Genomic DNA, 27,150 nt, shown 5'->3' with positions numbered 1-27,150 from the left:
AGACAGATGACTGACAGACAGCATTTCCTATAACAGAGAATTTGAGGAAAATACTAAGGATTCATTGGCAGAAGAATGGCTAAATAAACTGCAGTACTCACACAGTGAAACCACACAGGTGTTAAAATTAGCCCATTAGCCTTTCACCTGTAGTCCCAGCCACTTGGGAGGCCAAGGCAGGGCAACATTGTGACAACCCATCTCTAAAAAATAATTTTTTTAAATTAATAAATAAGCACATTAGAGCTATATATAGTAACATTAGATAAATCTTGAGAAACATTTGCAGAATAACTCCAGCATGATACTGTTTATATAAAATTTTTAAATATATATGTAGATTGAAACTAAATTATTTTTGGATATATGCACATGGAATAAAGTTAAAATTTCTGATTGGAATGATAAAAATAGATTCAGGATAATGGTTACCTCTGAGCAGGAGGGAAGAAAATGGGACTGGGGAATGTATTCTAGCTGCATTTCTTTAGAGAAATCTGGAACAAATAAGGTAAAATGTTAATATTTGACAAAGCTAGATGGTGGATGCCTGGGTTTTTGTTTTATGTTTTCTAGGCTGTTTTTCATGCTTGAGGCATTTAATTTAAAAATTTTTTAACAACATTTTTTCAAAATTAATCCCATTCCCCACTTGCTTCCTTTATGCAATCAAGAGTTGTAGGTTCTCTCAAAAATAATTCAGTAACACTTGGGAATGTAGCAAACCATCATGCATCCAATATTTAAGAGGGATCAACTTTGTCATAAGATATTAATGTTCAAAATACATTAATATTCCCCTGTACTCCAAATAAAGTATGAAATTTACAAACTAAAAGTAGAATATACTTTATATGTCATCTTAAACTCTGGAATGGACTGCCTGCCTTAATGTATTTTGAACTTGCCTTAACACTTCTAAATTACATATTGATTTATTAGTATATACTTCCACTTTATAAAATGCTTTTGAGGCATCTCACCCTCTCGTACCAAATAATAAATTATTTACACATACGTGTGTATGTATATATAGAAAATGAAAAGTAGGACAAGCTAAGTAGAAGAATAGGAGTCAGAGTTATTTGCAGTACATGTGTGCTTTCTGTCCTTGTTTGATGTTTCTCCTCCCATCAATATGAACTTACCGCATCGTGTTCAAGTATCTTCTCACAGTAACACACCTGTGCAGCCAACAAGGCTGCAGAATGATGTGTGTGCTGCTCCCTGAGGGATCGGTGGTGATCCAGGGACAAATGGCATTAGGAGCATAGCTTCTGCTCAGATTTGGCTGTCTTTTGATTAACTAGCCAGATTTATCATGGCTTGGTCCTTACATCCTTAATGTGCAACTTTGTTCTATTGTGTCATGATTTCTCATAGGAGGAAAAGTCTTCTCTGAATTTTTGTTTCGTGAGTTTTTTTTCCTTAGGAAAGATTGTTATGGTGCCTTTCCTGGGCTGAAGTCGAGGAATTTGTAAGATTTAGTGATAAACAAGAAGAAAAGTACATGAAAGTTTGATTTTTTTTTTTTTTTTTACATTTTAAAATAAATCAAATTTATTGGAAGTAGAGCCAGACTTTACTACTCAGGGTTTTTATTTAGTAATTTACCTGGGGCACACTCTGACATCGAGTGCTAATTTAGATGCTTTCTTCCATGTTTTATTTCTGTGTAGGTGCAGTACTAGTTTTTGAGAACACAAGATGTTTTAAGGTATGAACCCTGACCTTGAAGAGAGGATATGAGTGTTTTCTAATTCAAAAAGAGCTGTTTTCCTAATAGATGGTATCATTTCCGGTGTAAAACTAGGAACAACTTCCTATATTTCTATTTTGGAAAAATCTGCCAGCAGCTCTTAGGCTTTAAGAAGCATTTTTGGCCATACTTATATAGAGTAGGGGAAATTAAGAATTGCTCTATAACTGTATACTTTTACCACTAATAGTTTATTTTGATATGTGGACCAATTGCTTATGAGATTTTTCTCCCAAACATTGGAATGAGAGTGGTTAGTGTGTAAACACTTAGCTTGATTGCTGTATGTAAAGGAGTTGGGCCAGAGGACTTCAGAAGTGAGTTTCCAATTCCAAAGGCTAAATGTCGGCCTGGGTTTGATTTATATGTCAACATTGTCTAGCTAATGTGAAACTACCAAGTCACGATATAAATCTAGCATAGTTGCTTCTCTGTGTGTGTGCGTGTACATATATTTATAGTCAGATTTATGGAGACAACATTCACATTTCTCAGTCCTACAACTTAGTGGTACTAACCTTAACTGACATTCAGTAATATTTTAAGAGTGACTGCTCCTTGATGTGTTTTAAAGCGTGAAAACATCAAGAGATCCTTGAGCTCTTTTTTCATTAACTCTTCCTCAAGTCATAAGCTATCTTTAAATTGTAGAATCTTAGGGTTGGGGGACCTCAAAATTCATTTTGTCCAATCAGCCATCTAATGCATGAATCCACTGGACAGCTTCCACACCATTGTGTGCTTGAACTCCTTACTTATTGGGGTTAAGGCTGAGCAGCAGAGTTGTCTCAAAAGCAGCAAGATGATGTAACTTGAGAAGGCAAGAAAGACAAATCCTTAGGAGCTCACTTTGCCTAGGAATGGCCCCACAAGAAGACCAGTTGAACCCTAGATCCAGCCACCAGGACCCCTCCTAACCAGGATAGCGTGTACCCCCCAACCATTCTCGTTAAAGCATGTCTGCTGCAGACAAAACAGGGCTATGTGACCTTGTCACCCAGCGTCCCCATCAGCTGCCCATCTCTTAAAGATCCCCTTGGAAAGCAGAGCACTATCCTTCCAAATCTCAGTGTCCTGCCAGCCTTATCCACCAATACCAGGGCCCTGGCCAACCTCTCACAACACTTGGCCTTTGTAGCTATGGTCTAAGAGTTCTTAAGTGAAAATTATAGTCAACTTAGGAATATTAAAGCACAATGAACTGTAGTGTTCAAAATATTATATAATTTGAAGAAATTACTATCCCCTTGAAACTAGGTATTCTTTTATTCTTAATATTAAGTAATTCAACCCAGTTATTAATCCAAAGTCTTTTTTTCTAATCCCCTTTGTTTCAGTTTGGCAATTTTTACTTAAGTGCAGAAATTTTAGCTATTAATATTTGGAAAAAAAAAAAGATGTCTTGCTTCTGCTTTAAATATAATAACTTCCCAGGGCCTGTATTTTTGGCCACTTCTTTATTTTCGAAGGGGGAAAAAAAGTACTTTTTGCCAAGTATATTTTCCCAAGACAGTATGGTTGTCATTGTTAATTAAAATGTTTCTCTAATATGTAACATGATTCTTGTGTTTTCTTCATTGTGTTGAACAGTTTCCAGGTTGAAACCTAATGAGCTTTTATTTTATTTTTTTTTTGTAATTGCTGATATATGTGGGTATGTAGGGTAATTTTTTTTATTCCAAAGGTACTTTTTGTCGTTGTTGTGCTTAAAGTTGAAAGCTGAATGAAGTATAGTTGTTCCCCAGTTGGTTTATAAAATGAATGTCTACTAGGACACAAACTATGGATGGAAAATGGGAACATCTTGTCACTAAAAAAGATATGTTGAACTCATTTGTTCAAGATAATTAAATAGTGTTTCTAAGCTAGGAAATATGAGTTTCAAGTTATTGAGTTTCTTGAAAGCATCATTTTTTAAAACAATAGACATTAAAGATACTGCACAGAATCTGGAGGCCTGCTTTTTAATGTACCAGCTGTCCCCAAGCTATCACACTTCTGTTACCCTCTATTAACACTGGTGTTAAATACCAGAAAGTAGCCTTTGTTCTTCAGTAATAATAGACTTTGTTCATATGACTGTTACATTCACATTCCTTCCAATTTAGCAAGTGATTATTCATCCATATGGCTAAGTAAAATATTTCCACACTGTTTATTTTGAAATTTCTGGATGCCAGCAATGGATTCCAGACACTATACAGAACATGAAATTAGGCATATTCTCTTCTTGATCATTGGCTCCACATTTCTAATTAGATGATAAATTAATAAAAAAATGACAACTGTAGACTAAGGAAGGGTAGATGGGCCAGGCTAAGGTTTAGTGAACAGCAGGACGTTCTGGAGGAATTGGTCGTATATACCACAAAGAGCAGGAGCTTAGTGGACATGCCTGTTGGATTGTTACTTGCTGTTACAGATGAAACAATTTACTAAACATGTCCCCTTGGCCTAATTAATATGCCTTCAAAACAGTCATTTATTCTCTGGTCCAGAGAGGAGTCAATCTACAATTTTCTGTCCTGCTTTGTGGGCCACTAGAGCTGTTGGGAGCCGCGTGGGTCATTTTCAGAAATCTAGCAATATCCCCTCCCGTTTCCCAGGCCAAATCAGTGAAGATCCTTATCAGCTTGGTGCGCTTTATAAAATAACAACAGAAACACTCTCTCTCACTTATAGAACATTTCAAATTATACAAATTGGTAATGAGAAATAAAATGACAAATTTTTAAAAGTTTTATTGGTAACAAGACAAAAACAGTTTATTATAAATGGACCAATTCTTAATTCATAGTTAGAGAACTTTGAACTGGAAAGGTCCCTATAGAAAGCGTCTATGCAGCACACCGTATTACAGACTAGGAACTAGGGTCCAGGGAGGTTGAGGCGGTGGGTCTCCAGGCTGAGTTCTGATGTCCAGGCTGGAGATATTTCTCCCCCGACCTTTCCCCTGCCTGTCCTCGCCCATCCCCAGGCCACTGAGAAAGGGCCGACCAAGAGAAGAATCTGAGTGTGCACCTGTAGTCCCAGCTACTCCAGAGGCTGAGACAGGAAGATCGCCTGAGCCCAGGAGTTTGAGGTTGCTGTGAGCTATGATGACGCCGCAGCACTCTAGCCAGGGTGACAGAGCAAGATCATGTCTTAAATAATTAATAAATACATAAATAGGGAAAAAAAATTTAAAGCAGAATCTGGGGGTACAAATGTCATTTCCCTCGTTCTTTCAAATTACCACCAAAAAAAAAAAAAACCCATGATATCCTTTGCTCTCTGAGTTTTACCCAGGATTATAGAGAAATGTCCTTGAACTTCACCATCAGCCCACTCACATCAATCTAGTGATCAGGTATAATGATAAACTTTCAATTTGCTTGGAAAAACCTTAAAATGTGATTTTAGTCTTGTGAGTATTTTAAGATTTATAGTCTGAGTATGAAAAGATTCAACCCTGTAAGTGTAATATGACCTTATATTTTGAGTGGAGGCTTCCCAGTGCCAGGCAAAATGAGGCAGTCAAGTGGGGAGACTCTGAGAATGTCACATACAGAACTTGAGTGGTCGACCCTCAGAGGAGAATTTCCCAGCAAAATGACACGCTCTCTCAGTAAGGTAAACTAGATGGCCTATAAACGCAAGGTGAAGGCATATGGAGAGAAGATCTAAAGCAAATATGTCCTGGAGACCCCAGACCAGGTCCCTCAAATGCCTTGCAGTCTCTGAGTCCGTCTGATGGCCTTCAGCTTGTGACTGAAGGCACCTTTGTCTCTAAGCTTCTGCTGCGACCAGACAGCTAGGTTGAAGATTTAGTGCAGTTACAGAGGAGCAAGTGTGTTCCTGGCACACGTATGTCAGCTATGAAATATATGCCTTCGGTGACTTCCTCGGGTGAATCTCTGTGTCCGATGCTGAAGTAACCTGCAGAGCCAGGGTGGCCGGGGCCGCTGCCCTCGCTGCCACTTCCTTCTGCATAAGCTGCTCCCTGTTACTAACTCTCCTCTAACAGAAGGAACCACCCTCTGCATCCCGTCTGGACCATTCTCGGCATTTCCAAATCATACATAACCTTATGTATTTTCTGTTCCCTTGTCAGGAAACACAGGACTGTATAACTACATTATGTCATTGATCCTTTCGGCATACTCATGAAGTGGCAAAATTACCTAGAATGAAGAATAGGTTGCAGTGCAAATGTGATTCTGTAAATGGATCTCTAGAAATTAACAGGTCTTTTCAAAAGTGCTGTGATCCACCTTTGTGCCTGCAAAGTCACAGAAACTCAGGCTAACCTTTGTGTCCGCTAAAGACACTAAAGATCTGTGATGTCCCTCAGCTGGGGGAGATTTCGGCGGTGGGAGCCATCCTCTTCAGACGGAATACGCAGGCTGGGCCCACCCTGTGCGGCCTCTGTGGCCAGCCCAGGTCTTCACTTCCACGGAGCTCCCTCCTGGGAACCTTCCTTCCCCCAGACCACCTGAGCACCCACTCAGCACTGCCCCTGAAACCCGATCACTGCACGTGTTTCAGCAGCCTCTGCTCACGCAGTGGCATCTTAGGAACCCTGGGAATGATTATACACCACATGACTTGTTCCTCAGAATTTATGCAGAGAAAGGCATTTTCTGTAATCGAGGGCAGTACTTTTGTTCCTCTCTCATGATAATTACTTCCCCATTATTTTGATTCCACTTCACTTTCACAATTTGTTCACAGCATTCAGTTCTGGTGGAGAGCTTGGGTGACTAGGCTGGGGCCACAAATGGCAGGCATTTCCCATGGCACTGCTCTCTTCCCACCACCCCCTGGACTTCCTTCCATTTCTGTTACCGGCACCAGATTTTCACACACACGCAAACTGCTGGCTCGTCTTTCATGCCACCCTCAGCCTGCATGGGGCTCCAGATTCTCACGCAAGCACTCCCCCTGCTCTTGGCCTTCCCACAACCTCCTCTCCCCTTCAGGTCCTCGTCACCTCCCTCCTGGCCCATCAGCCTCCCTGTCATCCCCAGGCTAACACCCAAGACTGCATTTCAGACTTCCCCACCAGTTCCTCCAAATCTGCAGTCCCTGCACCCACCTGGCAGGGCAGCCCGAGCCGCTACAGGCTGCCTGAAGAGCTCCTCACCCCAGCCTGCGTCTCCTTGGCCTCTGCCCCTCACACTCCAGCTCAAATGTGGGGGCTCCGATTCTCCCAAACAGAAGTTCCCGCACTCTGAGAAACCTCCAGGGAGAGGCAGCGTGCTATTGAGCGAGTGTGGGCTTTGGAGCCAGATCGACTTGTGTCCTTCCTGCTCGGTGTCTCCAGGCAAATCACCTCTGTCACGTACCTGCTTCCCCAGTGACAATCACAGTACCTGCTGCTGGTGTTCTGTGACCATGAATGTGGAGCGCTGGCACACAGGGTATTCAAGCCCTGCCCGTTGCTCTTCCTACCCGTTGCCACAACTGCCTGGTGGTGTAACGATTCATGGTAAGGCCTCCGAGAGCAGACAGCTCACCTGTGTGTCTCCCTTGCAGTTTGGCATGAGATGAGCAAGCGTCTCTACCAACACTACCCAGTAGACGTATAACGTGAGCCGCGTGTGTTATTCTAAGTTTTCTAGCAGCTACATTAAGAAAGGAAAAAGAAAACAGTGAAATTTGTTTTAATAATGTGTTTTATTTGACTTTATAGTTATTTCAACTTCTAAGGAATAGAAAATTATTAATGAGATTTCACATTCATTTTTTCCATAGGAAGTCTTCATAATCTAGTGTGTATTTTGTGCTTAAGAGCACCTCTCCGTTTGGACTAGCCGCATGTCAGGTGCTCAGTAGCTACATGTGGCTGAGAGCTACCGCACTGGGCAGCGCAGGTCCATAGTGTGCATGGGTAGAACTAACGTAAATCTACAAGGTGTGAGGTGTGTGGCTTTAAGGCTGGCGGGGGTGGCGGATAGCCATATTGTGGCAGGATATAGTCACCATAGCATCTTGACATTACTGCTTTCCTAACAAAAAACCACAGAAGTGTATAAAAAACTCCACTGGGGCTAATGGGAGAACTTCAGGGGCAGCTGCAGAGAGAAGAAATGGAAATGAGTTTCTGCTAGATCCTGAGTATTTCAGCCGGAGGCTGTCGAGGGAGTAATAATGGAGCCGTGTGCTAGGAGCAGGCAGGGGCCCTCGGGTCAGAGGCCCACTGTCCTACCTTGTTGTCAGCAGACTGTGGGTTGACGAGATACACACACACCCTGGCCCTTGTATACAGTCTGGATCCCTGATGTTATATTTGTACTATGAATATAATATTTATACCCCCACTTTTCAAAAATGCTTATAGGGTGTGTACACACAATACTGAACCCATAGATACCGAACTGCCGGGAGGGGACACACACACACAGCAATGTTCCTGCCCCCAGAGAGCTGGAGCACGGTCCTGAGAGCCACCTGTCAGGACACTGTCTGTACCTGGACAGGGTGAGGGAGATGGGGTGGGCACAGGACCTCTGCTATCTCTTTGTCTTCTTGAATGTTCTTTACACCCCTAAGGCTGGGGTGGTTGTGAAGAAGCATGACTGAAATGAGAGCACTGAGAGCAAGGCTGATTCATAGAAGAAAATGCAGGGGCATGTCTAGTGGTGATATTTGAAGTGCACTGGTACATTTTGGGCTATATTTTTCTGTTGGCAATATCCAAGAGCACTTTTTTTTATCATTAAGAAACAGGGCATAAATTGAATCCTCTATAAAAATGAATGGTTTAAGATTGTCTTTCATATCAGAAGGAAAAAAAATGTGTAGGTTGTTGGGTATTTATGCTATCAGAGAAATCACATTTTCCAAATGTTTAGTTGGTTTTTTTAATGTCCCTTAAGAAATTCATTTTTCAAATAGTTGCTATTATTTTAATTAATCAGTGAAATCAGCTTCTAATTTGACTATAAAATTATTAGTTGGCCATTAGAATAGCTACAAAGCTAGTTTTAAATGTGAACTCTTTCAAAGTTGTGTAGCGTAGGATTTATGTGAAATGGTATTTTAATTACTTTATTCATTCTTTGTGGGGAATATCAACTTTCATCTCTCCTGGCAGTATTTCATTGTGATTATTGGTTACTCGTAATGGTGTGTACTTTTTCCTGTGGTAGAGAATAAGCGGCATTTTCTACAATAAATATGCATGAAATTCCCTAATTAGTTTGTATATTTATATTCTTAGTCCTCATCACAAATAGCTAAATGCTCTAAATTAAATAAAACCTCAAGTTTCCTAAACCAAATTCTAGTTTATTTTTAACTTTCTCTTTAGGAACCAGGAGATAATGGAGTGTGCTGCTAAATCTTTTTGAAGCAAATTTTACATTAGGCTGTCAGAGCTGGTGGTTTATCATGTTGATGGAGAATGCTAATCCTATAGCTCTTCATTTTCTCATCAGTCTTGCTACAGCTGGGAGTCGGTGTATTTTCTGTTCATTACTTACTGCCCTACCGAGATTCTTCCTGACCCATTAAATGAAACACGAGACAGACTAAGTGGAGAGAACATTGTTTTATTACTGCATTAGTGAGGTGGAGCGCACACAGGTGTTATTTCTGGGCTTAAGAGTGGTGCTTTTTGCTTTGAGTATAAAAACCAAATTAATCATTTCACATCTGAGGCTTTTAAGTTTAATTGAATCGTTTTAATCCAGTATTTGTTAATCGGAACTGGTTGCTTTGGCTTTACATAATCTTATATTTGGAATAGAAAGTGGGGAAGAAAAACCAGTGTCTTGAGACTTGCTTTGATGTTCGAAATGGCTAGTTAAACCCACACCAAATGTTGTGGCTCTTTGTGTTATGTGGCGAAGTGCAGGATTAGAGGGATAATATAACACATATTATCCAGGATGTGCAGGATGATAAAGCTGCCTATGTGTGGGCCTCTGGAATGCCACATACTTCGCAAAAATAGAAGCTTTCCTTTTTTCTGGTCAAGAATAATTTTGAGCATTTTCTTGAAGTTGCAGAAATGAGAGCCTGAATTTCTATGGTGGACTGGTGTTGAGATCAATAAGTCATCTCAGTTGACCAAAAGATAGCATAGTCAGCCTGTCTCCTGAAGGATTATATATTTTTAAACAGTTTTACATTTTATATTTTGGCAACAGTGCTGCTTTCTGTTTTGCAGTCAGAGGGACGGGGATTCTGGCATGCTGGTGTGACACTTCTGACTCTGGGAGATAGAGCAGCAGCAGGACTCTTCTCTCCCCATAGCGAAGGTGGTGGTTTCAGTGCAAAAGGCAGGCAACACTATGCTGACGGATCTCATTAAAGATCCAGAACATTGTTCCGAGTGACACTTCTGACTCTGGGAGATAGAGCAGCAGCAGGACTCTTCTCTCCCCATAGCGAAGGTGGTGGTTTCGGTGCAAAAGGCAGGCAACACTATGCTGACGGATCTCATTAAAGATCCAGAACATTGTTCCGACCCTCTCCCCATAGTTACAGACCTTAAACACACTCCTAAATACTCAGTTTTAAGAAAAGGCACAAATGGGAGGTAATACTTATAAGCTAAATCTGACAGGCAGGAAATAAAAGGGAAATGTGAAAACAAATATGGGATATAAAATGGGTCTATCAACAAATATTTTTGAGTACCTACCATGTGTCCCACATATGTGCCACAAGACATATAAAAGAATGGATGATGACATGGCATTTGCTCCTCATTATGTTTGTCTAATGAAATTAAAATTAAAATTAGAAATACAAATGCTCATCATCCTTTAAAACATTAACTTATAGAATTTCAAACCTATAAAATAATGAAATGGGAAACTTAATTCATTTGGGGCAGCCTGACTCTTTAAGGTATTATGTAAACCACACAATGCCTGGCACAGAGTAAGGCCACCATAAATGGTGACGTTACTATTGTTTATAATGAATGTGTATACTGTGTCCAATCCCAAGTAAATGTAATGGCTAAGAGTAAACTGGAGAATGATGTACAACTCCCCTGGTCATTCTAAATGCCTGGGAAGAAGGAAGAGCAGGACGAAAGTCTAGTGCCAGCACGGACAATCAAGGGAATCCTCAAATCAGGGAAATATCCTCTTACCAGAAGTAGGTCTTACAGTAGGCAGGAGTAGAGGCAGACACAACAAAAACAGGTTTTTCTGCCAGCAGCCAGAGAATTTCTAGGCACCGACTGCAGGATCCAACGTGCCAAAGAACCACCCTTCTTCTTAGTCATGTTTTCACCTGAAGTTTGTGACACAGGTTGTTTAATTTTCTTTATGTATATTTAATTTTTTACTTATAACCTATAATATGATAGGCTTTACTTTCCGTAAACCTTGCCTTGCAGTTAACTTTACTGGAATGCATTTATTCTGTGATGTAGAAAGTAGCTCATTGGGGCTGGGCGCAGTGGCTCACGCCTGTAATCCTAGCACTTTGAGAGGCCAAAGCAGGAGGGTTGCTTGAGCCCAGGAGTTTGAGGTTGTAGTGAGCTATAATGACCCCACTGCACTCCAGCCCTGGTGACAGATAAAGACTCTGTCTCAAAAAAAAAAAAACTTATTAAAAAATGCGGCTGTACCCTGTGTTGAATTTTGTGGAGTGATGAATTCGAAAGGCTTTTACAGAAAGAGAATTTGTACCAATGGCATTAGGAATCACGTTATAAAATTTTCAGCAGGGGGAGGTTAGGAGATGACACTTTCCTCGTTGATGGCCCCCGAGGCTGGCTCATGCCGCTGTAGGCCCCATTGATGAGCATATAGGCCCTGGGTTGGCCTCGTTAGCAGGAAGTGTTAAAGACACGTGGCGGCATCCATCACCACCCCCACCCCTGGGCCCTGACCCACTCTTTCTTCTCTTTTCACTCTCTTCTCCCATTATCTGGTCCAGACAGCCAAAGAATTCTCATCCTTAGCTCCTGGGTCCCTTCTATAGTCATCAGCCCTCCAATACCTTTCCCTACAGCAGTGCTTATCACATGTCTTTTAGATTTGAAACAGAAACAGCGAAGCCCAGTACTGAGCACAGGTAAATATGGAGCTGCTCTGGGTCGATTGGGGTGGAGATCTGGAGCCTGCTGCCAGTTCTGCCCCAACTCCCCACGTGGCTGCCCCATGGGAGTCCAGCAAAGTTTCCAGAATCTAGGAGCACAGTTTAAAACCATTGCCCCACAACATTTTAAAGAGAAAATAGCCAATTCTATAAGAGTCCTGGAGAAATGCTCTGACTGTAGACTTTAAGTTCTTTTCATAAGCACCTACAGTGTGTGCTGCCTTCCTACCAGGACCCTACCTATTGGTGCCACAAGGTAGTTACATGAGCAAAGGCCTGTCATGGTGAACAGAAGAATAGAATAAGCTTTCAGAGGTAAAGCAAGTTCTTTCCTTTTTCTGATTCTGAACTGTCCAAATCCCCCTCCCATCCTGTGCCCACCCCTCTTTCAGGGAGAATCAGTCCAGACCTAACTAGATGGAGCACTGCTGAGGCTGAGGGCCTGGAAGGCTGGAGCTGTGGTGGGGTAGGAACGGAGAGCAGGTGGAAGCCCTTGGGGGATGAAGGAAACCAAACCAGCGAGGTCCAGAAGGCAAAGCCAGGTGAACGAGGAGAGCGGTGGACACCAGCCCCACCAGACAGGGTCAGAGATTAGGTTTGGAACAGACTGAGTTTCTATCAATTAGGGCTAACGTGTTCATTTCCTTTCTAAAGCTGCAGGATCTCTAACCATGGATGTGATTTTTGAAATCTCATTTTTTAGGAGTTCTTTGGAATTTGTCCTCATGTGATGCTGTAAAGATGACAATCATTCGAGATGCTCTCTCAACCTTAACAAACACTGTGATCGTTCCACATTCTGGATGGAATAACTCTTCTTTTGATGATGATCATAAAATTAAATTTCAGACTTCACTAGTCCTGCGTAACACAACAGGTTGCCTGAGGTAAATTCTTTATTCTTTTCAATTAATTCTGTGACTAAATAATATGTATCCTAAGTAAATTGATTTTAGGAGGCCTTACTTTGTTTTGTTAATATCTATCTAGGTTTCCAGTTTTGTTTCAAAATTTAGGCCACTGGACTTTGTTATTTTGTGAGAAAAACACAAGTACAGACTGGTAGCCTTTAAAAAGTTATCTTATAAATGACTCTTGTGTGAATTATTCAGAAAGGCCCTCTCAGTCTAAGATTGCTGCCAAAATTCCAGTGTTTTTCACTTACAACAGCATTTTTCCTGTTATCACATTCTGATTGCTAATGTGTTTGCAGCTTGGTTTTTGTTTAATTCTAAATGTGATTAAAACCTTTTTGCTTTTAAAGGGGTATAAAGAGGTGTGTGATTTAAACAATCATTGGGTTTTAGTTTTATTAAAAAATGAAAATGAGCCCAAATTCTGCTTTTTTAGTCATTACCTTTAGCATTTAAAATCTATAAAGCCTCTCTTATGTGTACACAGTGCAGCTCTTTATTTGCCATTAACACTCATCAGCTCAGTTTGGACCCCATTTGCCAGCCTTACAATGCCCTGGGAACTGGGAACAGAAGCCTCGGTGCAGAGTGGCACGGTGACAGGGAGGACAGCCTCAGGCCTCAGACAGCCTGGCCTCCAGTCTCACTTGGAGCATCAGTTTCCCCGTCTTTAGGATAAGACTTATCATAGCATATCAGAGTTGTGAGGAGTCAGCAGGTGCACGTGGAAAGTACTTAGTGCAGTGTCACAGAGGGAGCACTTAATGAATGACATTTAAGTCAAGACAGCTAAGCATCTCTGGGACAGAGAGCTTGAAAGAGAGGGAGGCACCTGTGCAGCTGCTTTGGAGCCTGTCGCCTTCCTTGTGACAGGTGGCTATCGGCCCCTGTTGGGGGAAAGGTCAGGGGGCGGGAGGGGAGATGAGAGTCAGGGTCCCGGAAAACAGGCCAACTCCCTTTCACGCAGATGCCCACACAGCGTGGGTCACATGTACTAATCATCCGAGGAAGCATCTCATCCTCTCCCACTGGGATGCACAGAGGTGTGATCACTCCTCAGCCGGCGGGCTGGGCTTCAAGGAGAGCCCTGGGGCAGGACACACCCCCGTTTCCCCCAGTGGTTCGGGCTGTAGACCTTTGGTGAATGCCTTCCATGTGAAACCAGCGGTGAGCCAGACAGACTAGGTCCCTGCTCTGATGGGACCACATTCCACTGGGAAGACAGACAAGTAAGGAAACAAAATAACAGCAGGTGCCATGAAAATAAGTAGGGTGATCTAAGGGTTAAGGGGTGGTTACTCAGGTGGTCAGGTGGTCTCACAAGGAGGTGAAATTTGAACCTACATCTGAACTACCACAGGAGCCGCTCATTGAGGGTTGGGCTCAGGAGGACAAGTGTTCCAGGCCAGGGGAACAGTTCGTGTGAAGGCTCTGGGGCAGGAATGAGCTTGCGGCTGCAGCTTAGGGAACAAAGGGCAGAGTGGTCTCAGATCATGTAGGATTTTGTAAGTCTGATGAAGGAGTTGGCATTTTATTCCGAGTGCCACGGGAAGCCATTAGATGGTTCTGAGCAGAGGAGCCCCGGGGGGGACTGGTTTCTGGCTGGAAGACTGAGTGTGGGCAGGAGTGGAGACAGGAAGATCAGGCCGTTGCAGTGACCCAGGCACACTGTGAGTGGCCTAGCCCAGGGCCCTCCCTAGAGGTAGGCAGATTTGGTTATTTTGTGGAGGAAGAACTGAAAAGACTTGCTAATGGATTGAACTTAAGGAATAAGGAAAGGGGATGAAATAAGGGTAACATCCAGACCTTTGGCTATATTAGCTGGAAACAAATATGCTCTTGATGAGATGGGGGTGGGGTGGGGACAGAAGAATGGCTGGAGGGGTGAGCAGTGGAGAGTGTTGACGACATCCCTTTTGAGAAGTATGATTAGCTAAACGTAGTCATGTCAAGAAAACAACTGGATAAATGAGACTGGAGTTCTAGGGAAAGGTCAGGGCTACAGGCAGACATTCAGTAGTCCCCGGGCCATAGGTTACATTCAAGCCAAGCAGCAGGAGGAGGTACCTGGGAGAGGACAGAGATAAAGACGAGAAGGGACCAAAGCAGAGTGCTGGGGCTGTCCTGGAGGAACCCGAGGGCAGGGGAGGCTGAGAAGGGGAAGCAGCGAGATGAGAGAGAAACCAGAGCAGGGCAGGGTCCCGGGTGCCCACAGAGGAAAGGAAGAGGTCAGCTGTTGGGTGCTGCTGAGAGGCGACCGAGTTAAGAGCAGAGAGGGGCCACAGGTGACAGTGTCTTTCTGGCCCCCAAAAAACAAAGGTGAAAAGTCCCATTCCAATCCTCCTTCTCTAGTCTCACAAAGTTAGCCTAGAACCCTTGTTAATGGGACATAAAATAGATCCTAAATGGGTATCAATTTATAAAACCATATTGATATCAAAAGTTACAAAACAGGTGAGACCCAAAACAATTTTCAGGGTTTTTTTATAATTGAAAAGATGAGAAAAATTTTAACATAAGCAAATGTCCACATTTAACCTGAAATTTTTGTACAGTGAATGACGTGTTTCCTCTGTTCATTCAAGCGACATTTAATGACCACCTACTATATGCAAATCATTATAATAGGCTCAGGGGACTGCAAGGACGTTATGGCCTAACAAGGAAGGTAAAGCATGCCTAAAAATGACCACTGTGGCTAACACACACGTGCCTTGTATGTGGCAGGCCCTTTTCTAATTGCTTTCTATGTACAACTCATTTCCTCCTCACAACAACCCTATATGGTAGTGACTGTTATTTTCCCCTTTTTACCTGTGAGGAAGCTGAGGAGGATAGGCTGCTAAATATTTGCATTACGGGGTTGGAAAGCGACATGTCATGAGAGAGGTACAGTTAAAGTCCACTGTGGATAAGAGGGAGTCGGTGGTTATTGTGAGCTTTGGGGATGTTAAAATGCGAGCTCCAGAATGCCCCTCACACCAAGTCTCAGTGGCTGCCGTCTGTCGTCTGTCCTCTCCCATCGTGAAGGTAAGTTGTCCATCTCAGCAGCTCCCACCCTGTCTCCTCCCACTCAGGAACCTCAGCTCCGCGGGGGAGGAGGCCCGGAAGCAGATGCGGTCCTGCGAGGGGCTGGTGGACTCGCTGCTGTACGTGATCCACACGTGTGTGAACACTTCCGATTACGACAGCAAGGTCAGTGCCCACCTAGCCGCGTGAGGGCGCAGCAGCAGGTGACGACAGCCGCCCAGTGCCGCTGTGTGCATGCCAGTGATCCTCTCCCCATGAGGCTACACTCCAGATCGAAGGGCGAGTCTCTCAAAATTACAGGTTGGCAGGGACGTGGTGACTTAGGAAAATAGACTTAGAACCGAGCAAACAGGATGACTCAGTGTGGTGAAGGAACTGGTGCCGGGTTTGGCTTTCTCTGGGGCTCTCCTGGGCTCGTTCTCAAGGTGATCGCCCTGCTGCTGTCTCCTCTGCTTCTGTATCCCCACCCCAGAACCAGATCCATCTGTATTTGAGTATCTACCGAGTAAAAGTTCCTGGTGAGGCACTAAATGCCCCAGCCTCTGTGTCCTTCTTGCCCCGGTGCAGTCTGTAGCCCCCACCGCAGCAGCGACTGAGTCTGCACCTCTCTGCACCCCTCCTGCTGTGCCCTGCTGCTCAGTCTGTTCCCAGCGTGAGCCCCTTCCCTCCCCTCCTGCCCTCTGTCCCTGCCAGAGCAGGGCATTCTGCTCATCATCTGTCAGCTGTGACAACCATCCAGGCTCTGCCCTGGGGGCTGAGAGGTGGGAAGAAACAGGCAGGAAGGACTAAAAGTCAGGAGTTCCAAGGCAGGCCAGGCACAGGGCGTCGGGCTGGGCTGGGCTGGGAGAGGCTGTTGGTAGGTCTTGGGTTGTAAAGATGCATCTGAGAGAGAGAAGAGTGATGAGTGGTGGGCCCAGGGAGAAGGCTGGGGGAGTTCAAGGTGAGAGCCCGGTTTTTACTGGAGCTTCTTGGACCAAAAGATCTGCAGATGAAATTGAGAGCATGAGCAGGTTGGAAAAGGGAGCTTGCTAGATAGGCAAGTGCTGAGCTTGGCTTTAGACACTCGATTGAAATGACAGTTGGCCTCCCAAGAAACAAAAGGCTGAGGACAGAAGGCGAATGTCACAGAGCAAGAAATCACTTAGAGGGTAGACCTGGGAGATTGAGGAGGAGGCAGAGGTGGAGCTTGAGGGCAGGGCTGTCGCCAGGGAGGGAGTTGGTGCTCCTGTTGTCACGCTGAGGGCCTGCAGTGGTGAGAGGGAACGAGGTTCTGGCATCTCAGTGCAGCCGGGCACTGCCGTGGACTGAGGCAGACACACCGGGCCGCAGCCCTGCCCATTAGTCAGCACGGAATCAGATCCCGGCGGTGCCGACGATGGCTCTGCACCCTGTCGTTTGGGTATCCCCCCTACAGCCAGAATTCTTTCTCTGGATTATTTCAGGTTCCCATAAATAAAAGGTAGTTTTCATATTCTACATTTATTTCCTCTCAGTAGCGTTCAGTACAGAAGCACTGTGCTCTAACGTGCTGAGATGTGTTTAACTCTCTCCGCGTTGGGTTTCAGACGGTGGAGAACTGCGTGTGCACCCTGAGAAACCTGTCCTATCGGCTGGAGCTGGAGGTCCCTCAGGCCCGGCTGCTGGGGCTGAACGAACTGGATGACTTACTGGGAAAAGAGTCTCCCAGCAAAGACTCTGAGCCAAGCTGCTGGGGGAAGAAGAAGAAAAAGAAAAAGAAGACTCCACAAGAGGATCAAGTTAGCATTTTCTTTGATATGAAACTCCAAAGTTTCATTTTTCTGGGAGTGATAAATCACGTATTTAGCAAGAAAAAAAATTTCTACATAGATACAGCTGAGCCCAGCAAAGATGAATATTTTTATGTGTTGGAGATCATGTTCATTTTGCTTCCATTTAATGTGCGCTGTTTGTCTTCCAGTGGGATGGAGTTGGTCCTATCCCAGGACTGTCAAAGTCCCCCAAAGGGGTGGAGATGCTGTGGCACCCATCAGTGGTAAAACCATATCTGACTCTTCTGGCGGAAAGTTCCAACCCAGCCACCTTGGAAGGCTCCGCCGGATCTCTCCAGAACCTCTCTGCTGGCAACTGGAAGGTAGGATGTCTTCCACTACTCGTCCACATTGCTTTCTGTCCTTACTGTCAGATCAGCCATGAACGTGTAAGGTGTGTTGAGAGCTTGGCTGTGAAAGGGATGGAGAGAGGAAAGGGAGACAGACAGTTGCTGTGGGTGTCCAGAGATGAATACGACATCTCCCCTCCCCTGGGAGAAACCAAAGGCTGGTGGGAAAACGGGTCATGTTGGCGCAGTGTAGAATCCACAAGATGTGTGTGCTGCGGGATCTTGAGGACATCTAAGGCCGCTGAGCAGGGCAAGGGGAGGCCAAGAAAAGGAGGACAAGGAGGTGGGGAGGGTTCCTGCAGAGGCATTCTGCCCGAATTCAGTCTTTGAGGATGAGGAAAGTTAAGCCAGCAGAATCTGAGGTTGGGGTGCGATCCAGATAACAAGACAAGGAGAGAAAAGCCCTGCAGCGAGGAGAGGAGAGGACAATGTGGGTTGAGACCACAGGCTACTCACTGGGACACAGAGGGCAGGACAGGAAGTGGCCCAGAGTAGAGCCATACAGCATGGACAGGCTTCATGGCCAGGCTTCAGGAGCTGGGACCTACCCTGCAGACAAGAGGGGCCACTGAAAGAGTTTGAGAGCGACAGGCTGATGAGGACACTACTTGGATCACTGCTGTGGCCATGCAGAAGGTAGACTCCAGAAGAGAAAAGTCAAGGCTGGGAGTCCATTTGGGAGCCAGTGCAGCATGCAGGGGAGAGACAGTGAGGCCCGAGTTGGAGCGCAGGGTGGGCAGCGCTGTGGGGAAAGGAGGTGGACCACTCTCTGTTCTTTCCCAGACACTTGCAGAACATATCTAAATTTCCATATCTCCTTGTAGATGTGAGACTATGAAAACTGAAGGTGGTTTCCTCTTATTACCACTATAAGCAAGTTCTCAGAACTTTTTAAATGTCATCTAGCAACTTCCCAGACAGTCCTTGTCTGAAACATTTCTAATCTCTAGAAATTTCCTGACAAGTGTATTTTAGTAGTTATTAAATGCTTGTTTTTGGCTACTTCTCCCCCCCCCAGCCCCTCCCCCGCTGCCACCACCCAAAATCAGAATCTTTTGGTGACAGTATTATCCGTGACAGTGAAAAGCATTGACAGGCCTAGGTATGGTTGTTTCACACAGGTGGCTGCTATATTGAATAAATACAGATAATTATGGTTTAAGCCAATGTGATTATTTTGTTGTTGTCCCTAATTAAAGTGCTAATAACTTGGTGTTTAAGTGCCAGCTCTGGAGACAGACCACCTGGCCGAATCCTGGCCCCTCTACTTACTAGCTGGGGGCCTAGGATCTCTCTGTCCTCAGTTTCATCATCTGAAAATAAAATTAATATTAATACCTACATGATGAGGCGATTGTAAGGATTAAATGAAATAGTAAGTGTGGAGGACCGAAGGCAGTTCCCAACACATAGATATCTGTAAATGTTTGTGTTGTAGACCGGTGTTCACCTTCACCTTCTGTGACCAAAGGATTCCTCGGCAATAATAAAAAGACAATACTTCAAATAAATGTGATTTGAGTTGTTGAGAATTTCATGTCTGGGATCACTTAATGAAAGTTAGATGGCAAGCTAGTTTAAAGTATAAACATTATATCTAAGTGATTTCAAAAGTTTCTAAAACAGTGAGTCAAAATATTGGACCCTCATTAAGAAAACGAGATAATCACAGCCACAGATGTTATCAAATCAGAAGCTATTTGGGGAGCAGTGATGACTGTAGTCCTCCGGAAGGGAGGTGCTCGGGGCTGGGCCGGGCTGGGCTCTGCTGGTCGGTCTCCAAGTGAAACAGAAGGAGTTGGTTCTGTTGTTGCAGGTTTCAGAGAGAGAAATTGATAAAACTGCCTGAGTCCTTTACCTTATAGCAAGTCGTGTACTCTCCCCATTGTAGATTTCATTTGATTTGAAAAATAGGAGTAGTCATTTCCTGTGAGGAATGTTAATAGGATCTTTGAAATGCATCTTTTCCTCCCATTTGTATCATTAAAATTATTCTGTTGGTATTCAAGAAACTGGAGGGTCAGTGACATATTCTAACATTCAAAATAATACAAAGGGCTGGCAGATCTTTGTCTTCATGTCTTGGCCGCAGCAGGAAGGTATTAGACATTTTTTGAGCAATGTCTTTCAATTATCCTAAATTTTGAAAGATGATCTGCGTTGGTAAAAATGTCAATTAAAGCTTAAAACAAGATTAAAGATCCATTTTCTAATGTTACTTTTTTTTTTGGTTGCTTCACTGATGACTTAGCACTCATTTCCAATTCATATGATGCACAAACTGACTCACTGTACAGCGTCGCCTCATAGTCACAAAAGAATTGCTTGACTGCAAATTAAAAAAAAAAAAGGGCAGCATCCAGCAGCTAACTAATCTTGAATGAGAATGCATTTTGCACACAAATATACTTACTTTTTTGCCAGTCTGTATGAATTATGATGCTTGATGTTTCTGGAGAATTCCCTTTCTTCTGAGGCAAGAGATTTTTCCAAGCAATCACTTTGACAGGTTACTGAACTCTAAATATTGTTTCGGGGAATATAGAAAAAAAAAATGGCTGGATGTAGACAGGTTCTCCTTTAATGTGCACTGATGGTTACTATGTCTGCCACCTATTTATAGCCTCTAGGCCTGGCATGGGACCAACTACAGAGAAAACACACGATCCTTCCTTAATCATGTTTATGTATCTGAGATAGAAAGTAATCACTGCCTTCTCTTTTCTGCACAAAAATATCTGGCAGATGGTGGCTTGAGATTTTCAAGCTTTGGGATTTCTTTTTAAATCAGTCATCCCAGCCTATCTTTCTCCCAAACCATAGTTTTCTCTTTACTGACACCACAGATTTAATCTTCAATTGGAAAGAAAACATTTAATCTATTAGTTCATCTTTTGGAAACATCTTTTTTTTAGGTGATAGTAACATATGAGAGTGGAACTTTGTTTTATATTATTTATTGCCTTATTTTGCTCACTAGTTTGCAGCATATATCCGGGCAGCTGTCCGAAAAGAAAAAGGGCTACCCATCCTGGTAGAACTTCTGAGAATGGATAACGACAGGGTCGTTTCTTCTGTGGCAACTGCCTTGAGGAATATGGCGCTAGATGTTCGCAACAAGGAGCTCATAGGTACGTTCTGGTAACAAGGTGAGCTATAGAGGGAAAGCAACTATAATATTTATAAAACTCTTCTTTTGATTAATAAATCTGTAACATTTAAAATCACTAACAACTGAGCCCTAGTCCTCCATCTCTTGGCATATTTGGGTACCCCTGCTTTGCTACCATTATTTTTCTGCAGGAGGCAGGCTGTATTAATTAAACATTGACTGGGGAAGATACATTTTCAGAAGAGCCAGCAATTTCAGTTGTACATTACAACACTAAATGATAGATTTGGTGTCTCTGTTTCCCAAGAGAGGTCTATTTCCCGAGCAACAAAAAATTTTTAATTCTCCTTTTCCAATTTTTGGACTGATATCTGCTAATTCACCAATACCACCATGTTCTAAATAAAAAAAGAAATCATGTGAGTGTTTTGTAGCTTTTCTCTCTGAGATCTGTGTAAATGCTTACCCCCGGGCAGAACCACCATCCCAAGGCCATTCCTTCCCTCCCAGGGCAGGGGCAGGGTGAAGTAAGCAAGGCCCTGGGGGACACAGATCCTTAGGAGGCCCTCAGTTTTGTCCAAGGGAGGCTGGGCACCCGCGTGCAGAGAGGAATGGGCGCCTGAGTGGGTTTTGCACCCTCAGCAGCTTGCTTGCCTTCAGGGCGTTGCCACGTCCCAGGCAGGGTGTGGGGCAAAGAAAAGGTCAAGGACTCTGCATAGACCTGAGCTTCGATCCTGGATCTACTGCCCACCCCATGCAATCCGGGGTGTCCTGTGTAACCCGACCCAGGCTCAGTTTCTTCATCTAGACTGGAAATGAAAGAGAGCTGGGGTTGCCTGCTGCCCTGACCTTGGGTTCGCTGTGAAGATGAAATGAGAGGGGGTGCGGCAGCCCCTTACAAACCGCCAAGCTCCACGCCAGTGCCACGGCTGGTGACAGGTCAGGGGAAAGGAAGGGGAACTGGGACAAGATCTTACGTGGATTCATGTGAATCTGTATTGAACTTAGATTAAAATATGCATGCCATGATGGAGAGAGAGGGAGAGAAAACAAGCACAATAATATTTACCATAAAGGGTTGCGGTGAGGATTAAATGGGAAAGCCCTTCACACAGTGCCTGGCAGAATTGCTATTTTAAATTGTTGCCAGATTAACCTGCCCTTAACACACCATTCCTCTGAGCCAAATCGTCCCCCACGGAGAGAAAAGGAAGTTCCTCCCCGCCCTGTTCATAGTCCGGCTTGAGCCTGATTCTGGTAGATGTGCTATAACTCAGTTCCCACACTTCCTTGAGAGAAATCCCTTAGGTCCCTAAAGAGAGGGGTTTTTAAGTTATTTTTGTTATATCTGTATTGTTTCAATTTCTTATAAGCAGCAAAGGAATCTGAGAATTCTTAATGCTAAAAAATAAACGGTTTACCCATCCTATGTCCTATCATATTCCACAACTCATAGGAGACACAGGGAATACAGGATGCCTGGCACAGTAACACATTTTTATCAGGCTGAGGGTGTCTATCAGCTGATCTGACATCAGTAGGGACAACATGTTGATTTCCTTAAAAGATGGCACAAGGCCGGACACGGTGGCTCACGTCTTTAATCCCAGTACTTTAGGAGACTGAGGTGGAGGGTCGCTTGAGGGCAGGAGTTCAAGGTTACAGTGAGCTATGATCATGCCATTGCACTCCAGTCTGGGTGACAGAATGAGACCCCATCTCTTAGCAAAAATTTTACTTGTGTCATTTTTTTTTATTAAAATTATAGGCATATTGACTCCCAGGATGATAATAAAGCAATAATAATAAAGTTCTTACTAAGGCAAGGCTAGATAGGGGAATCTCATAGCTATTGAAGCAATTCTTTATAGATACCAAATTTCTCATACTCCTCTCCAAAAAGAGATTATCTCTAGCTTTTTCAATTTCAATTACCAGCTGACAAACTAGAATAAATGCACTACAAACAAAAGAAATTAACTAAAGCTCAAGTAAATATTTTCTTAGTTTTTTTCCCCCCATGCTGATAATTGAGTAGATGCTAAATGGGGCTCTTATGAAAGACCTGTTTACGTGCAGTGGTAAGCTGTAGAAGACAGGCCCTGACTGCACACGGCATAATCTGTGGCATGTCACAGGGAAGGCTCCAGCTTCCTCACAGCAAACACTGTTATGAACAGTGGAAAAACAGTGATGACATTGTAAGGCCACAAGATAAATGTGGTGTTTGAGACCAGATGACAAGTTAGCACTGGTGATTTTGAATACTCATGAATGACCAAAAGGTCCATGACATGTAATTTTTCATTTTGCTAAGGCACAACTTTAAATGGCACTCCCGGGGCTCAGGATGAGGCAGCTCACTCCGCCTGCGAGTGAGCCTGGCGGTCCCCTCAGAACCTGCCAAGTGGGACCAACTCAGTTCAGTGTGCAGTAAGTTCTGTGAAATGACAAACGTGTTTTCTTTGTTAAAAATGGCTCTGACAAGAAAGCCCATTGCTAGTGCTGGTGATGGACATGAAAAGAGAGTGGGGATCCAAGAAGGGGAAGGTTCTTAGGCTTAGAAGTGCTGGGTAAATTAGAGCTAAATCCTGAATCTGGGAGGGGCGCAGATGAACCTTCATAGGGAAACAAGAAAAAGTTATTCATGGAACAGTTCAAGCATGCTCCAGCTGGGCAAAAAATACTCCTCACTGAAGAAAGAAAATGCTAGTGGAAGTTAAAAAGGGGTTATTCCCAGAAAACACAGGATGCACTGAGAGAAGGCCAGGACTCTGAAGACATTACTTCTTCCCAAAGGTCTTTTAAAGAAACCAACATGTTGTCCCTACTGATTTCAGATCAGCTGATAGACACCCTCAGCTTGATAAAAATGTGTAACTGTACCCAGGTCACATGTTGAGATCCAGAAAGATTTCATGAAAAGTATTGTTTGGCAGCCTTAGTTGGTCCAGATTAAAGATACATTTCATAAAGCTTTAAGAGGAAATTGAGATAGTTTTGATGCATAGGAATTTAATTGAGAATAAAATTTACTGTCATAATTCCTTCATTACTTGCTGTTACTGAAAAGAGTTGAACTAAAGCAGCTTCATTAGTCTACCCAATTTTATGCACTGATTTACATTTTCTTGCAGCATTTGATAGTAATGTTTTACAAACCAATCATTTCTTCAACAATGTTGCAGTTAATGCCAACTTTCCCCTTAGCAATTACATGTGTCCTTTTCTTCTTTGCCATAGGTTTTGATTTCTTTTTCCTGTTATTTCTTGAGGTTTGATTTTTAAGAGACTGCACACTGTTAGAATCTTTCAACAACAATAACAAAAGCCTGGTACCTTCTGGAAGTAGAGCTTAACCTTTTGATTTGGCAGGTAAATACGCCATGCGAGACCTGGTCAACCGGCTTCCCGGTGGCAATGGCCCCAGCATACTGTCTGACGAGACCATGGCGGCCATCTGCTGTGCTCTGCACGAGGTCACCAGCAAGAACATGGAGAATGCCAAAGCCCTGGCCGACTCGGGAGGCATAGAGAAGCTGGTGAACATAACCAAAGGCAGGGGAGACAGGCAAGTCTGCGGCGCGGAGGGGCGGGGACAGGCCTCTGGTTCCTGGGATTGTCCTGTGAGAAGGCCTTTGTCGAGGATCCCTTTCCTATTGGGAAGGTCTTATTTTTGCATTTCTTACACGCTGACAAGCTAAGCGGTCTCCAGCAGTTCAAGCCTATTATTCTGGGAGAGGCGTTTTCTGTCATGCAGCTTTTTTCTAGTTTTTACTTTCCTGTAACACCCTCACTCCTACACTGGTTTTTGTCTCTGTCTTAGTCTGTTCAGGCTGCTATAACAAAACATCATGAACTGGCTTATAAACACAGAAACTTATTTCTCACAGTTGTGAGAGGCTAGGAAGTCCAAGATTAAGGCGCCGACAAATTCAGTGTCTGGTGAAGGCGGCCTTTCCGGTTCATAGGCGGCACCGTCTAGCTGTGTCCTCACATGGTGAAAGCGGGGAGAGGTCTCTCTCGGGCCGCTTCGGTAAGGGCACCAACCCCAGTCCTGAGGGCTCCACCCTCATGACCCAGTCACCTCCCCAAAGGCCCCACCCCCTCATGCCATCACCTTGTGGGTTAGAATTTCAACATGAATTTGGGGGGGAACACAAACATTCAGACTATACCAGTCTCTAAAGCCACAATTGGTCATGCCAACCCCCGGAAGAATCAGAAATGCCAGGATGAGGAAAATCTAGGGGGGCACCGTTTCCCTGGTGCCTTTGGCTGTGCTCCAAGGCCAAGGGCCTGTTCGATTAACTCTTCTTCCAGGTGCCCAGAAAACACTAAAATCACTGCTCTGAGCAAGGCCTGCTGTGTGCCCTCAGGATGCCCCTAGGCGTGATCACGCGCTCCCTTTGCTTCTGGATGACACCTCGCTGATGAAGCAGCAGACGTAGGGATTAGGCAATTAGTGACAAAAATAGAAGGGTTTTTTTTTCTGTCATGAAGCTATAGCAGTGACTATAAATTTGCCTGAGTGTCTGATCAGAGAAATGGTGAGTTAGGGACGCTCGGTGCCTTCTCAGAGCCGCAGGACAGCAGCCCCCTGAGCCAAACGGCACCTCCGCCACTCTCTACCCTTCCCCTTCTCTCGGTAGCTCTGATTCCCCCACGTGTCATTCATGTCTCCCCTAGTGTCTCACTCCCCCAGCAGCAGGGACTTTGATGTTGGGTCACTGCTGTATCCTTAGCATCTACAATAAAGCCTGGCCGCCCACACTAGGTCCTCGGTGAGTACTGGTTGGCTGAATGACAGTGCTGGAACTCTCAGTATGTCTCACCTAGCCTGGTAGGTTAGACTTTTGAAGGAATTTCTATAATAAAATGTAAGAAGAATCTAGCAAACCATATTCTCTCTCCCCAGAAACCACACCCATCAACAGTAACGATATTTCCTTCCAGTCCTTTTTTTCCTTTTTAAATTTCATTTGTAAGAAATGTACACAATCGACTTGTTATTTTAAAGAAAATGAAACATGAGAGATGAGGCTAAGGTCCCGTTCTGCTGACCACCCCCACCCCACCCCCTTGGTAGCTATAATCACCTCCTGTGCCTCTGAATGTCATTAGACAACCTCCACTTGTAAATGGCCTGAGAGGAGGCTGGAGACATGCTGAGCAGATGCCAAAACCTTTGCCTAGTAAAGAAAAAATTATTACCCAGTCCAACCTTTTTTTCAAAACAAGAGCTTCAGAACCAGATCAAGTTGTCTCCTGACTCTATACACTTAAGTGTCCTCATGATTTTTCCCACTGAGTATTTATTGCTTACCCGCTGTGTGCCGGGCGCGGCTTTTGGTGCTGGGCTTACCGCAGTAAGGAGATCGCACGACACCCCCACCTCAGGCACCTTACGCTCCATGCGAGGTAGGCGAGGTGCCAGGTGAGTGACAACACAGCATGGCAGGTGGTGCTGGGGGATAGGGCGACAGGCCATGCCACGGAGAGGAAGGCCCCGAAGAGAACAGTGCCTTACAGCACGGGCCTTGGAGGAGGAGAGGGAAGGAGCAGTGCAGCTCCCTGGGGGAAGAGCATTTCAGGGGGGGCATCACGCACAGGGCCCTGAGGGGAGAGAACCTTGTGTGTTTGAGGAATGGCAGGGAAACCGTGGGGCTGGTATGGAAGGAGCAAGGGGCAAAGGAGGAAGAGGAGCAGTCAGAGGAATCTGAAGCAGAAGCAGAGGACCCTGCAGGCAGTGTACACACGGTCTTCCATCACCCCAAGTAAAACAGGAAGCCACAGGAGAGTGCTCAGCAGAGGTGACTTCCCTTCTAAAGAGGTCAGTGACATGACCTCCCCGCCCCTCCCCGGGGAAGACTCCTGGCAGCCATTGAGGTGGGAAAGAAGTGGCCGACTCTGACGTGGGTTAAAGGGGCACTCAACAGAGTTTGCTGATGGATGGATTAGGTGAGTGGCTTAAGAGGAAGATAGTGTCACACATGACTCCACAGTCTTCGGCAAAAGAGATCAGAGGATGGAATCGCCACTCATCAAGATGGGGAAGCCTGTAAGAGGAGCAGGTTTTTAGGGAAGACCAGGGACTTCCTTTGATGTTGTATGTGAGATGTCTTTTGGACATCCAGGTGGAGATCTG

At 44.3% G+C, this 27,150-nt stretch overlaps 1 protein-coding gene across 13 annotated transcripts in view; it reads left to right on the top strand.

Annotated features, from left to right (window-relative positions):
• The window catches only part of PKP4 (plakophilin 4), a 219,944-nt gene that overhangs the window by 183,000 nt on the left and 9,794 nt on the right, over positions 1 to 27,150 (top strand). For all 13 annotated transcript variants that reach the window (XM_045559812.1, XM_045559811.1, XM_045559815.1 and 10 more), the window contains 6 exons: positions 12,510 to 12,693; positions 15,798 to 15,915; positions 17,316 to 17,507; positions 17,690 to 17,863; positions 20,871 to 21,021; positions 24,378 to 24,573. In XM_045559812.1, coding sequence (XP_045415768.1) covers positions 12,510 to 12,693; positions 15,798 to 15,915; positions 17,316 to 17,507; positions 17,690 to 17,863; positions 20,871 to 21,021; positions 24,378 to 24,573 — 1,015 coding nt within the window. The remainder of the gene's footprint in view (positions 1 to 12,509; positions 12,694 to 15,797; positions 15,916 to 17,315; positions 17,508 to 17,689; positions 17,864 to 20,870; positions 21,022 to 24,377; positions 24,574 to 27,150) is intronic.

This window comes from Lemur catta, chromosome 8, assembly GCF_020740605.2.
Source record: "Lemur catta isolate mLemCat1 chromosome 8, mLemCat1.pri, whole genome shotgun sequence".
In the NCBI taxonomy this organism is placed as follows: domain Eukaryota; kingdom Metazoa; phylum Chordata; class Mammalia; order Primates; family Lemuridae; genus Lemur; species Lemur catta.
This window is presented reverse-complemented; position numbering and strand designations above follow the sequence as displayed.